This window comes from Podarcis bocagei (assembly GCF_964188305.1).
Source record: "Podarcis bocagei genome assembly, chromosome: 11".
NCBI lineage: Eukaryota > Metazoa > Chordata > Lepidosauria > Squamata > Lacertidae > Podarcis > Podarcis bocagei.
This window is the reverse complement of record NC_138136.1, coordinates 7,351,828-7,365,049: the sequence shown is the minus strand read 5'-3', so window position 1 is coordinate 7,365,049 and position 13,222 is coordinate 7,351,828. Positions and strand designations below refer to the sequence as shown.

General features: G+C 45.2%; 1 protein-coding gene across 8 annotated transcripts in view; it reads right to left on the bottom strand.

The window, feature by feature from the left end:
- The window catches only part of NTRK2 (neurotrophic receptor tyrosine kinase 2), a 170,175-nt gene extending 157,854 nt beyond the window's left edge, over positions 1-12,321 (bottom strand). For 4 of the 8 annotated variants that reach the window (XM_081213621.1, XM_081213623.1, XM_081213622.1 and 1 more), the window contains exon 1: positions 11,983-12,321. In XM_081213621.1, the coding sequence (XP_081069747.1) occupies positions 11,983-12,227 (245 nt within the window). In that variant the 5' untranslated portion in view covers positions 12,228-12,321. The remainder of the gene's footprint in view (positions 1-11,982) is intronic. The other 4 variants (XM_081213627.1, XM_081213628.1, XM_081213625.1 and 1 more) reach the window with 2 other exon arrangements.
- Positions 12,322-13,222: the final 901 nt, after the last annotated feature.

The following is a 13,222-nucleotide window of genomic DNA, read 5'->3' as shown; positions in this document are numbered from 1 at the left end:
AGATTGAGGAAGATAAAGCCAGGAGCTGGAGAACCATGTGTGCTGCCCTGAGACCCTTGGGAGGAAGGGTGGGATAAGAAGTAGTTTAATTGTTAAGCAATGGTCAAGGGCAGGGTCACTCTGAAGTCCACACTGACTACAAAAACCCTCAGCTGCTGCTTGGAATCTGTTGTACAATAATCCTATGGACCATCGCCTAATCCTAGCTGTCTCTTTGGCTCCCCCTTGCTAATCAGCACTTGAAATTTGACCTTGCTGGCACTGCTGGACAGCTCCCTTGCCAGGTCTCTGGTTCTCATAGGACTTCAGTTCTTGCTGGTTTAGCTGACCACTCCCCTGCTTTGTCTGGGAAACTAGGAATAGGACAGGGAGAGCGAGATACAGGCACACATTAGCCTGAGAATTTAGCCTGAGGAATTCAGTTATTGCAAATCAGCCTGATCTGCATCTCCTGGACTAATGTTCAAAACAGAACATAGTTATCCTTCAGATTTCCCACTTCTCCAAGTGTGCAATGCAGTTCCCAGCTCCAAAAAATATACCCAAATGCACATAAAATGCATACTTTAACAAAAATATTTACATTTAGAAAACACATTTATAACTGCTTTTTTCACGATGAAAGACATTCAAAATAGCATTTAAAGATTTAAATACAAAGTTGCTTACACATTCTTGTTTTTAAAAATGTACAAGTTAATGCAGAAATGATCTGGAATAGACTTTTGAATGAACATATATAAAAGTGATACACATTGGAAACAAACTGATCCATCCATTCCTAAGTGTGACTGCCAATCACAAGGATCAATTACCTAGCTCATGTCCCATCCACCCTTGCTCCTCCCACGTGTTCATTTGGTTGATTTCCAATGCCTGCTGGCGATTTGCCCAGGATGCCTGATTTTACCCTATGGTATCCTCCACTTCACACAGCAACTGCTGACTTCACACCAACCGTTAGAGAGAGTGGAAGGAGGAATGAAGAGTTAAGAGGCCATAAAACTGCCATAAATCCTACTAATGCCCCAGTGGCAACACTTAGGGGCAAGATGCACATCCCAGTGGGATGTAATGAAGAACATGCTGCCCCATCACAGAGATATTCAAGGCGGGGTGTGTAGGTTGCTATTTGATAACAAGCACGAAAACAGATTGATACAAGTGGAACCATCACTGCTGTGCAGTGAGTTCTGTTAGATCAGGCATAGGCAAACTCAGCCCTCCAGATGTTTTGGGACTACAACTCCCATCATCCCCAGATAACAGGACCAGTGGTCAAGGATGATGGGAGTTGTAGTCCCAAAACATCTGGAGGGCTGAGTTTGCCTATGCCTGTGTTAGATTAATGGAGGAAACTTTGAAGACAGAGGAGCAAAGATGCAGGGTCCTGCCTCTCCCCAAGTCCTCTGACAAATGCAGAGAACTTGGGAGAGCAGCCAGGAAACACCAGCACATAAGCCAAATTCCATCCTTCTTCACCCCATCAATGCACATGCCACATAATTAGGGGAGGGGCAGGCGTTGGTGGTGAGCTGAAACAGAATCTGAATAGTAGACCGGGTCAATATTTATGAACCCATAAAAAACCCTGGTCTCTTGTCATAATAAACAACTTTCTCCTACCATATCTGAGAATCACATAGTCTAGCACCATGCGTGCAAATACTATCTGTTTCAAGGCATGGAATGAAGGCTGGCTTACGGCACTGCTAAATGGATACAGCTATCACCACTCCAAATTAACTGGGAGCTCTCAGGTGGGCAATTCACCTTCAACAGGGGTTTCCATAAAATTTCCATAGACCTGTTTCTTTTTTCACAGGGGGGGGGGTAAGGGAGGGGCAAAGGGGAATGGGAGCTCCCAGCAAGAAGCCCCAAGCCAGCTCAGACCAGGATCTCTGTAAACCACATCTATCAGCCTGTCCCACTGGCTACTAGACTGCTGAGTCGGGGCTTCAAATTTGAAAGAAGTATATTGTGAGGGCTGATAAGATTCTGCTGCTGCTGGCTGGCTGCTGCTTTCCCAGATACTTTCATAATCATCACCTGCTTTATGAAACCATTATCGTGCTGTGGACTTCATAACCGATTCGGAACGAAATACTGAAAAATTGCCTGGGTCTAGTGGTAGAGCATCTACCTTGCATGAGGAGGTCCCAGATTCAATCTCCAGTTATCTCCAGGTAGGGCTGGAAGAGATTCCTGCCTGAAACCCCGAAGAGCTACCCTCAAGACAGTGCCCAGCTAGATGGACCAATGAATTGACTCAGCTATATTCTTATCAATGGTTGGATGTGACAACCATGATAGCCTGCCTTCATCTCTTTCTTTTCTTTCTGTGTACCATGCAAGATAGTTCTGTGTGCAACAGGGTTGGGGGCTGGGCTCAGGAATCCAATTCTGATAGAGCCTTCATGTTCCTCAGACTAGTCCTGAAAGAAAGCAAAGAATGTCAAATACTAAATGCCACTTAAAGTACGTTCAGTTGTGGCTTGATTCTAAGCTTGGGATATTAATATTGACTTCAACTGCAAAAGGAAAAGAAGAAGCCAGGACCCTGTGTAGGTATTGATAAGTGAGAAACATACAGAGCTACGCAGCTTGACCTCCTTGCCCTTCTGCAAATCCCTAGTGCTACAGGAGTCAGCAAGACCTCTTTCAAATGGGGATCAGATTCCTCTTAAACCTACAATAAGGAGTTTTGCATTAGTGAGCAGAGGAGCTTGTTCTCCTTTTTGCCTTCTGTGATATACCTTATGCCACCTACCCCACCCCCACCCCCGGTCCCATGCATAGAGCTCCATAAACTTTCCATTATCTGATACAGAGTACACAGAGTTTCTGGGGAAAAAAACCTCCCAAAAACACTTACTTTATTATAGGTAAAGGGACCCCTGACCATTAGGTCCAGTTGTGACCGACTCTGGGGTTGCGGTGCTCATCTGGCTTTACTGGCCAAAAGAGCCGGCGTACAGCTTCCGGGTCATGTGGCCAGCATGACTAAGCTGCTTCTGGCGAACCAGAGCAGTGCACGGAAATGCCGTTTACCTTCCAGCTGGAGTGGTACCTATTTATCTACTTGCACTCTGACGTGCTTTCGAACTGCTAGGTCCACGGGAGCTCACCCCATCATGGGGATTCGAACTGCTGACCTTCTGATCAGCAAGTCCTAGGCTCTGTGGTTTAACCCACAGCACCACCCGTGTCCCTTACTTTATTATAGTAAGAGTCTATTCTCACAATCAATGAGATCTATTTCTAAACATGTCATCAGTGTGAAAAGACCATTTTTTTCTGTCCTGAATGACTACTTCCTTCATATTCCACGATCCATATCAAAACTATACACAACTAATTCATTTGCAAAAGTATATCCCATGCTTCTTTATTAATTCCAGGCAGGTTACAGGCATTACGAATTCTATGAACAATAACAAAACTGCAAGTTGTAAAGCTGTACAATCTTCAAGTAGAATTAAAACCAGCTTACACACTGTAGGACTTGTAACCAAAGACAATGTCACAATTTTTCATAAAATCCCTAAGAACACTACCCGGCTTACCATAAGAAGGAGATTATAACTGTGGCACTAGAACAACAACAACAACAACAAAAAGGTTCTAGCCCATCTCACCATCAGTCTAAACATCCAACACGGCAAGTAAATGGAGAAAGATTACCTCAAATAATTTAAGAAGGCAGGGAAACACTTGTGGAAGGTGGAAATCTCTCTATACAGATCCCAAGCCATTCAGAGGTTAAATTTTTCTAGTAGACACAGCAGACGGAGCAGCCCAGCCAAGGAAAAATAGGTTCCTGAACTCAAGAGCAAACCAAAATCCAAACACACAGCACACTGCACACATGGTCCTTCAAGGGGAGTGTGACCTCCTTGATAACACACAGAGCTGCTCCTCCTAAGACTGAGCAATCGCCAGCATCTCTATCTTATCTTAATTCAGTTTAAGCTTCCCTCTGTTCTTGCCACTCCATGCTAAAAATTCTAAATTTTAAAAAAAGAAAGATTCTGACTGAAACCAAAGTTATCATTCCAATAATATATCAGCAGTGTTTATCTGAATTCATACTGAGCACATCATTTGAGTTTTTCCAAGCCAGAATCTCTTGGAAGAATTTGGTAAAAAGAAGAATCATACTAAAAATTTGAAGTTGTTTTATAGATCATTTTCTTATGTGCTGAAAAGAAGTCATTCTTTGTTACAAGACACTATGCAAGGTTTCCTCGGCAACTCTGATAAATTAATCCATAAATTCCACACAGTCTGATACATCGCCCTTTTTCCCCCAACCATTACACACTGACTAAAATGGCAGCACCACAAGAAAATCCTCTTAAGCAAATAAGAAATCCCAGATAAAATAGTGAGGCAAAGCAATTTAGTCATGAAAAGATTCCTGGTTTGTTATCAAAACTGAACAAGCGGGATCCGCAACGTAATGTTGCATTGTATACCCACCTCCAAACAAGAGCGCTCCTGTTCAGAGTTCCAGTCAGCCAGTCCTCCAGTGGCGTAGCATGGGTTGTCAGCACCCGGGGCAAGGCAAGTAATTTGTGCCCCCTAACCCGTAGATTTGCGCCCCCTAACCCGTGGATTTGCGCCCCCTAAACCTAACCCCCAGATGTTGCGCCCGGTGCGGCCGGCCCCCCCTGCACCCCCCACGCTACGCCACTGGAGTCCTCCCTGCGTGATGAGGAAGGCATCTTCCTCCCCCCCCCGCCCCTCCCATCTTTTATTTTTATTTTCCAACTGACACTCAAAGCTCCATGGGTACCAAGTATGTACTCAGTTTTCACTGGTCTGGTGAAACACGGGTGATGGGAGGAATCGAAATACTTTATTATCACTTGTACAACTTGTATACAGTGAGATTACACGAGCACCCCCACTCAGCTCTCTTAGTCTTAATTCCCCTCGTTTACTGATGCACACCCACCAAACCCGAAAGTCAGTTGCCCGGTTGTTATCTTTTCATTCAGAAGCATAAAAGCCCACGGATAGAAGCTGTTCTTTACCCTGTTGGTGCGACTAATCTTGCTTCTATATCTTCCATTTCTTCAAAGGAATTGCCACCTCTATGGTATTTCATACTTTTGCAATGCTTGAGGTGCCCTGATTCATGCTAATACCCCTCTCTTGCTGCTCTATGGACACTACCCAAGTCTACTATTAGATGAATTATGCATTTTATACAGTACCCCACAACAGTTGTGTTTGCAGTGCTATCCATATCGAGTATCATAGGATCTTTCCGCCCCATAATGAGAGCCCATGTTACTGTTTTAGCAGTAACAACTGCACAGCTTCTTCTCACTACTCCTCTGGGTGGGAAGCAGTGGCAGACCTTGGGATCTCAAATTCCAGCAGCGCCATATGCAATTCCAAAATCTGGCGCCCCCTACCTTTCACCCTCCATTCTACATTATAGTTGTGGCTGGTGCTTTCCCCCCCCCCCTCATTTTCCTACTCATATTGAAGTACTGCCCCTCAATGAGGCCAAACCTAGATTCACAAAATGTTTAGGGTTATGCGTACCCCTGCTTCCCCCCAGAAAAATGGACTGGTTGTGGTGCTTCCTGCAACACCCTCAAGGCTCCACACCAGTGCGACCAGTTCAGTCGCACATCCTTAAATCCGCCTCTGAGAAGGACCCACACAATTAGCTCTGCACATGTGTTTCTGGTCCTCAGGTGCTTACCACAAGGCATGAGATCTCTCCACAGGGAAGAGGTTCCCATGGTGATTGTGAGAAGCATCACTAGAGTCCAATTTTTAAAGTTCCATAGATAAATACAGTGACGTGTGGCTGAACCAATACAATGTGAAAGCTGGTGCAATCAAAATCATTGGATTTTTTTTCTGGTTGAATAAGGCTATTCTGGGTTAACAATTATCTGAAAATTGATGGTGGGCTTCTTTAGCACTAAATCAAGGTTCACAGTGTCTTGATCAGGGGTCAGCAAACTTTTTCAGCAGGGGGCCACTCCACTGTCCCTCAGACCTTGTGGGGGGCTGGACTATATGCGGGGGGGGGGTGAACGAATTCCTATGCCACACTAATAACCCAGAGATACATTTTAAATGAAAGGGCACATTCTACTCATGTAAAAACACGCTGATTCCTGGACCATCCGCAGGCTGGATTTAGAAGGCAATTGGGCCAGATCCGGGCCCCAGGCCTTAGTTTGCCTACCCATGGTCTTAACTCTGCTTTAGAGAGTACTAGTATAGATGTCTTTTGAAAAGATCTGACTCACACCTTTTTTCTTGAGCAAAAAGGAAGAGGAGCTGCTCAGAAGTACCAGTGCTTTGTCCCATAAGCAACTACTTATGTGAGTAGTCTAAGTCATCACAACAAACAATACAACAATATAAAAAAAATTGAACCAATATCGGTTTATTTACAGTTATCTGTGATGAGCGCCGCAACCCCAGAGTTGTCCGTGACTGGACCTAATGGTGAGGGGTACCTTTACCTTTATGTTTCACACCTTACAAAATGAATCCTGCAAGATGCCCCATTAAAAGTGTTGTGCTTCCTGTCTTCTGGAGCTTAGCTTTTCCCAGTGCAATATTGGGCATCATCAATCCCATGTCAAAACAGGTTGAAAGGTCAACAGGAGGCCATGGCAACCACGATAGTGAAAATGCAAAAGCTAGAAGACCTCCTCAGGTGTTTCTGTGAAACACGTCGTCTGCCCCTAGACAGCACAACATGCACCAGTAACTTGATTTGAGTCTGAAGAGGGCCCCCTTCATCATCTGAAATGTTTTCAATAAGGTAATGGGAAACATGGCCCATCAGGGTTTCTAACCCCATTGGAAACCCTTTGTGAGATTCAGGAGACCCCCTTGCCTGACTTTGCACTGAAAAGAGTTGCTGGCGTGCACAGCATCATCAAGGGGGCGGAGCTGGCCCTTCATATTCCTGCAGCCCCCCCCCCCACCTTGTATGTCCAGTAGCTTGCCTAGATAACCCTGCCCCTGCAAATGTTTTCTACTTACCTTAAGACAGCTTGGCTATTTTAAAAAAATGAATGAACTGTCCCTTTAAAAGTTACTACAAGGCAATCTATCACATAATTTCCCAGACACATAAAAGTACGAAGATGCCTGCATGATTTCCTCCATTGCAAATTTCTCTGGCCTGAAGTATCAGTATAGATATGACCACAACATGCAGCCTGGTGTCCGTTCTATCTCCATCAAGACATTTATCTGGGTCTGTTCAGCTAATACTTACTGGGGACAAATTGCAACCTGCTAGAAGTCTCAGGCTCTCGCCTGTGTTTCTGCTGCCTCCAAACGAAGAGGAGAAAACAGCGTCTGGCGCAAGTGGTACAAGGTGAGGAGGTGCACAACGTGCACAAATCGCCAGAGAGGAAAACAGATTCAACCTCAGAAGAATTTTCTGTAGAAGTTGGCAGTGGCCATTAAATAAAAACAAATGGGCAAAAGAACGAGGGTGCTTTTATTGTATTACGCAAAGAGCATAATGAGCAAAACATGGAAGAGACCCAAGAAATTAACAGGACAAAGCTTCACAGGAATGCAAACAGCATCTCTCTCTCTCTCTCTCCCACCCCCCTTTCTGCACAAGCTTACAAACCTTGCTAAATAATTTATTATTTAAATTGCACAATGTGCCTCATTTATTAACAGGTCTGAAGTGGTTTACATTACAAGCACATTACAAATTCACGCTGTGGCTTTTAGATATACATAATATACACATACACAATCTGCTTTTTCAATGCTATGGCGAGGAGTTGAATAGCTGCCTGTTTTTTGTTGGCACATTATATGCGTTCTTAAATAGAACAATTAATTTCAAACGTTGGTTGTCTGAAGTAATAGCTTGACAGAAGAACTGCTAATCTTAGCTACTACAATATACAGAAGTCTATAAGGAAATAGTTTGATAGGATAAGCTGTTGACATTACCCTGATTTTTGCAACTGAGTATTTTAGCACAAGAGAAAATATTAATCAAGAACTCTAAGAAGCCCATTAGCCATCTTGTTAATGTTTTAACTCTAGAAATTCCACTGTGGGGGGGGGGGAATCTACTTCGAAATGCCTCTAATGCGGATTTTGAATTCTCTGTCTTAACAAATGCCTTACATTTGTTCCTCAACTGTTAGTAACAACAACAGCTAAGCAAGGCCTACATTAATTTCCCTACTACAGTGTCTCACTGCAAAGATCAGAATATTTGTGTAGCCAATAACCTGCAGCAATCATGTCAGAAGTAGATTATTGCCCATTACGGAGCAATAACCATTGCAAGTGTGTATACGTAGCAGAAGCTTTTCAAGCCCACACCAGGACCCCAAGGAACAGAATCAAACACAATCTCATTATAAGCACAGGCTTATAAGACCATGTCTGTTGTATTCATTAAAAAGACAAGCAAGTTTGTGAATAATCTACTGAGAGAGATTTTTTTAAAAGATTCTAGGCAAAACACTTTAGGCAAAATTCCTTCTTCTCCCTAACTGGTTCAATCAGCCCAGTCCCAAACCACATACATAAAGCCAATGATATTCTCTATTTCCACCCTGTGAGTTCTATGTCAGCTTCTGTGAGGAAACAGTAATTTATCTTAATGTCTGGCAGCCAAAAGAATGTAGCATTTTCACCTAGGTAGGACATCAGAACCTCACATTTACAACCTATTCTGAGCTGATCTTACCCTCCCACCCACCGAATTACTCCACCCTCCAGCCTTCCCTGTGTTGTACCATACTAAAGCATGGGAAAGTTGAAACCGTGCAAGCCCTCCATTTTACAGTGTATCCACTATTCTACTGAAAAATTCCACTGACTCCAATAACAAGGCCTTAAAGTCCCCCACAAACCCACAAAAATGTTTGCCTCCTAAATTAGCTGAGATTTATCAATCATAGAGAAACACATGCAATAAAATCACTCCCAATATTTTTAAAGAAAAAGAAAATCACAAGTTAGGAACATCACATTTTTTTATATGGGAAAAGCATGCAAAACTCTACCTATTATAACATGCAGCACATATAACAGAAAAAAGCTATTATTCAATGCCTGATCAACTAGCAGGTGACATACCAGGCTGGAATCATTCAATTATGTATGTAGTTTGTGTGTAGTTTTGGAAGCCGCATATAAAGAATTGGTTTATTTATGGTGCAGTTGCCAATAAATATTACAAAGAAACCCTAAAATAATTCCCACATTTAATAATGAGTAATAATGAACAACTTTGACCTGCTCATCCTTTAGTGGCAAGGCCAATTTCAATGCTTTGTATCTTAAATTTGTACAATTAGATCTCCTGGGAAATTAGCCATTCCTCTATGATCAATTCATGATGTAGATGGTATCAAAATCAAATGGTGGTAACAGGGGTTGGGGGGGGGCAAATACTGCCAACAAACTTCAGAAACGCAAGGAGGAAATGAACCTAACTTGTATGTTTTCAGGGTAATTAGATTAAATAGAAATAGTTGAAGAGAATACAAGGGGATAATTTTTTCGTGATTGATGATGCTAGTGAAAGGATGGGGTACCAAATCAATGTCACCTTTCTTGAGTTGAAGATGAACGAAAAACCATTAAAACAAACTGTCACTATCACCTTCTGAAATATGTGCTTTTATTATTGTCAAAGAAAGATCTACAAAAAAAATAAGCCCTTTGAACAATGTTACAGAAAACAAATCCATCACTTTCTACCAAACCCAGGCACTGGGAAACGCTGCAGAAGAACTACAATGAACTGTATATAGGCTGCCCAGAACAAGGATTTTTACGAAATTGATAATGAAGGTAATGGATTTTTCAGCTAAAAAAAAAAAATTGCAAAGGAAAAACTTTAAAAATACTTCTTGAACACAACCACGTATCTTGAAATTCTGCAAATAAACAATGCACTCAATGTGGAAGAGTGAATACAATGTCTTTAGCAATCTTGTGCATCTCTTGATTTACAGTTATCTCTTATTGTAGTATATAGTCTATACTCAGCTACCTATTTCAGAGGGAAAGAAGCCTGGGTTGATAAATCAGCATTGTGTTCTAAAAGAGAAGCTAAACAAAGTACTTTCCAATTAAAATAATCCAGCAGCTCTAATTTTTAAGAGGGACTCAATTTGCTATAGTAATAGTAAGGTTAATACAATGGTGTAATCCAGAATTTCCCAAACTTTTTGAATTTGCCCTCCACCCCGACTGAAACTTACTTTACCTTCCTGACACCCCAAGTCACTAATGCAGTACCAACTCTGTTCTACAAATGAGCTTGTGTGCTAGAGGAGAACATTTCTGATCAAATACAAGGAAATATTGTTGAAATAACACGGCAGCCTTTCAAGCTTCTTTCTCTCATTCAATTGGGCAAACAGGAGTTACCCCACAAACCCAGTATTTATCATTGATGGTCCTCTGCTGCAGGGCATTCAACCCACCCAATTCTTGGTTGGTGGTATGAGAGATGAGACCACCGTTCCTGTCACTCATCGGTATAGGCATGGCTTCCATGCAAAGTCTCCTATGCCCCCAAAGGGGAGGCCCACACCACAATTTGGGAACCTAAGAACCTATCCTAGAAGAAGGAAAAGTAAGGAATTCTTTATTTACAGTACTACTGTTACACAATTCTTCATATACTTTATATGGAAGACTATGTAACAGCAAGTGAGAACAAAACACACCATCTACACTGTTAAGGAAACATGAAAACGGGTAAAGTTTAAGAAGAGAAAATAAATCTCATCTGCTTTTCTTGTCTCTGAACGAAAATGATACAAACAGTGTTTTGGGTTTTGCCTACTACACACAGCTAGCCTATATGCCCTTGTTCCCTCTTATTTTTAGAACACTAACAGCTTGTGAAAACCCAATAATAAGCAGGAATGTTCAAGTTCTCCTGCCTCTCTCCGCAGCAAAATCTGACAGCAGGTTTGTAACAGAATACTAGCCTTGTACTAAAATGAACACCAATCCATGTCCTTTATTGCTTTATCATCTAGTTTATTCCCAGCAAATTGGACTGTGGGCAATTAAGATTTATAAGCTAAATGCTTTCCAAATTATATCTCAGGGAAAGTCAAATCTAAATTAGATCAGCCAAGGCTTTTAGGCTTCCAGTGAGTTGCCTTTTGAGCAAGTGCATTGCTATACAGAGACCATCTCGTCTTACACAGCCTTTACAAAAGGTCTCAGACAGTTTCCTTAACGCAGAATCTCCTTAGGAACAGCCCATTTGCCTACAGCTAGGATGCCTTTTTCCAATACACAGGAATGGAGTGAAATGTTTTGGTAGTGCAGAAAGATTTTCTGAAAGAGATGCCAAAAAGAGGTTTAAAAAACCCTTATCATGCTCAGATGAGCGGCTCACAACGCAAGGGTGTCCATCCTTCTCATGCCTACTAGCTACAAAAGACTGTCGCTGGCGCTGCATAGAGGCAAACATAGTGGTTAGTCTTTATGTGACTCCATTCTCTAAGGGTGGACAGAAGCGGTCTACTGGCATACGGTCACAGCACCGGAATGGTGACTATAAAAAACCTGTGGCAGATAAAAATAGACATGCCTAGTCCGAATTAAACAATTTATAGGTTTGCAGCTATGAGATATTGTGTGTGTTGTTAAAAGAGAGGGAAGAATCACGAGCCTTTAATGCGATGAATGCACATGAACACACACACACACCAAAAGAATAGGTCCGAATGGCCATTCGGCATATAAAAGTGGGTGTTATTGGAAATAAAAATTAGGAAGCTACCTGTCTGCGTCATTCAGAAATCTGAAAGGATTGCCTTCTTTAGTTTGCGCACACGCCAGATACACGCGTGTGTATGTAAGCATGTACCTATCTATGTGACATGGTGATACTGATAGGATATTAGGAAACGGTTTCTCCATCGGGAGAGGCATCGGAGCCTCCCCGCCGCCCCCCGGCCGCCCCGGACCACTCACATGTCGGTGACTTTCTCGGGCGCGCTCCTCTTGCCCAGCACGGGGAAGGACGTGAGGTTCCCGGCGGGCTCCAGGCACCAGATCTGCTGGGCGCTGCACGTGCACGACGCGGGGCAAGCCGAGGCCACCAGCCCCCGCCAGGCGCCCAGCACCAGCCACCACAAGCTCCAGAAGCGGGGGGCCGCCGGCCGAGGGGAGCCGTGCCGCCGCCGCCGCCAACACCACGTCCTGGGCCAGGCCCCCATGCCGGCCGACGCCGAGGAAGAAGCTGCTGCTGCTGCTGCTGCTGCCGGCCTGGCGCTCGCCCTCCCGCCCGCAAAACGCAGTCAATCCAGCGCCAGTCACTCGGGCATCGTCGAGGCTCCCGCGCGAAGACCAGAAGCGCCGCCGCCGCCTTCTTGCCTGGCCCCTAGGCGGCGACTGCGCCTCCTGCGCTCCGTCGGCCGGGGAGAAGTCCTCTGAGGCGAGAGGAGGAGACCGGCTGAGGCTGAGAGGGAGAGAGAAGGACGGGAGAGAGAAGCGCCCCGTCAGGGTCAGCCGGGCAAAGGCGCGCGAGGGTTCGCCTGCCCCCCCCCCGCCTGCGCGCGCGCCCCCCTCCCGCTTCCCGCCCTGCGCGCGCGTCGTTTGCCCCGAGAATAATAAGCGGGGCGCCGCATCCCCAGCGCGCTGTTCTCCTCAGCCAGGTGCCCGTCGCGCTCCTACCTAGGAGCCCCCGGGGGGAGCTGCTGCCGCTGCCTGGTCAGCCGCCCTCCTGCCCGGCTTCTGTGGGCCGACACCGCAGGGAGGGAGCGGGCTGCGTGTGGGGGGGGGGGGTTGCGGTGGGGGGAAAGGAGGCTTCGCTGCCCCACGCGCCGCCGCTGCCGCTGCCGCCGTCTCCCTCCTCCTCCTCCTGCTTCCCTCGCCGCTGCGAAGAGCGGCTCCAGCCCCAGAGCTCGGGGGCTGCCACCGGCCAAGTGACGTGAGGCTGACGCAAGGAGGGGTAGAAACTCCTTGACCAAAAAAGAAAAGAAAAAAGGGGGGGGGAGAGAGCCCAGCCTCAAATCCAAAATAAAAAGGGGGAGGGAGGGAGGGAGCGAGCGAGCGAGGCGGGGGCTGCTTCGCAGGAGAGAAGAGCCCATTAGTCAGGCGGGGATCTGGCCGCGCGCGCGCATCCGGGGCGGCCGCGGGAGTGCGCGCCGCCCTCCGCAAAAACACCTTTCCCCGTGTCTGGCGTGTGGGGGGGGGGATCAGTGGCGTAGCG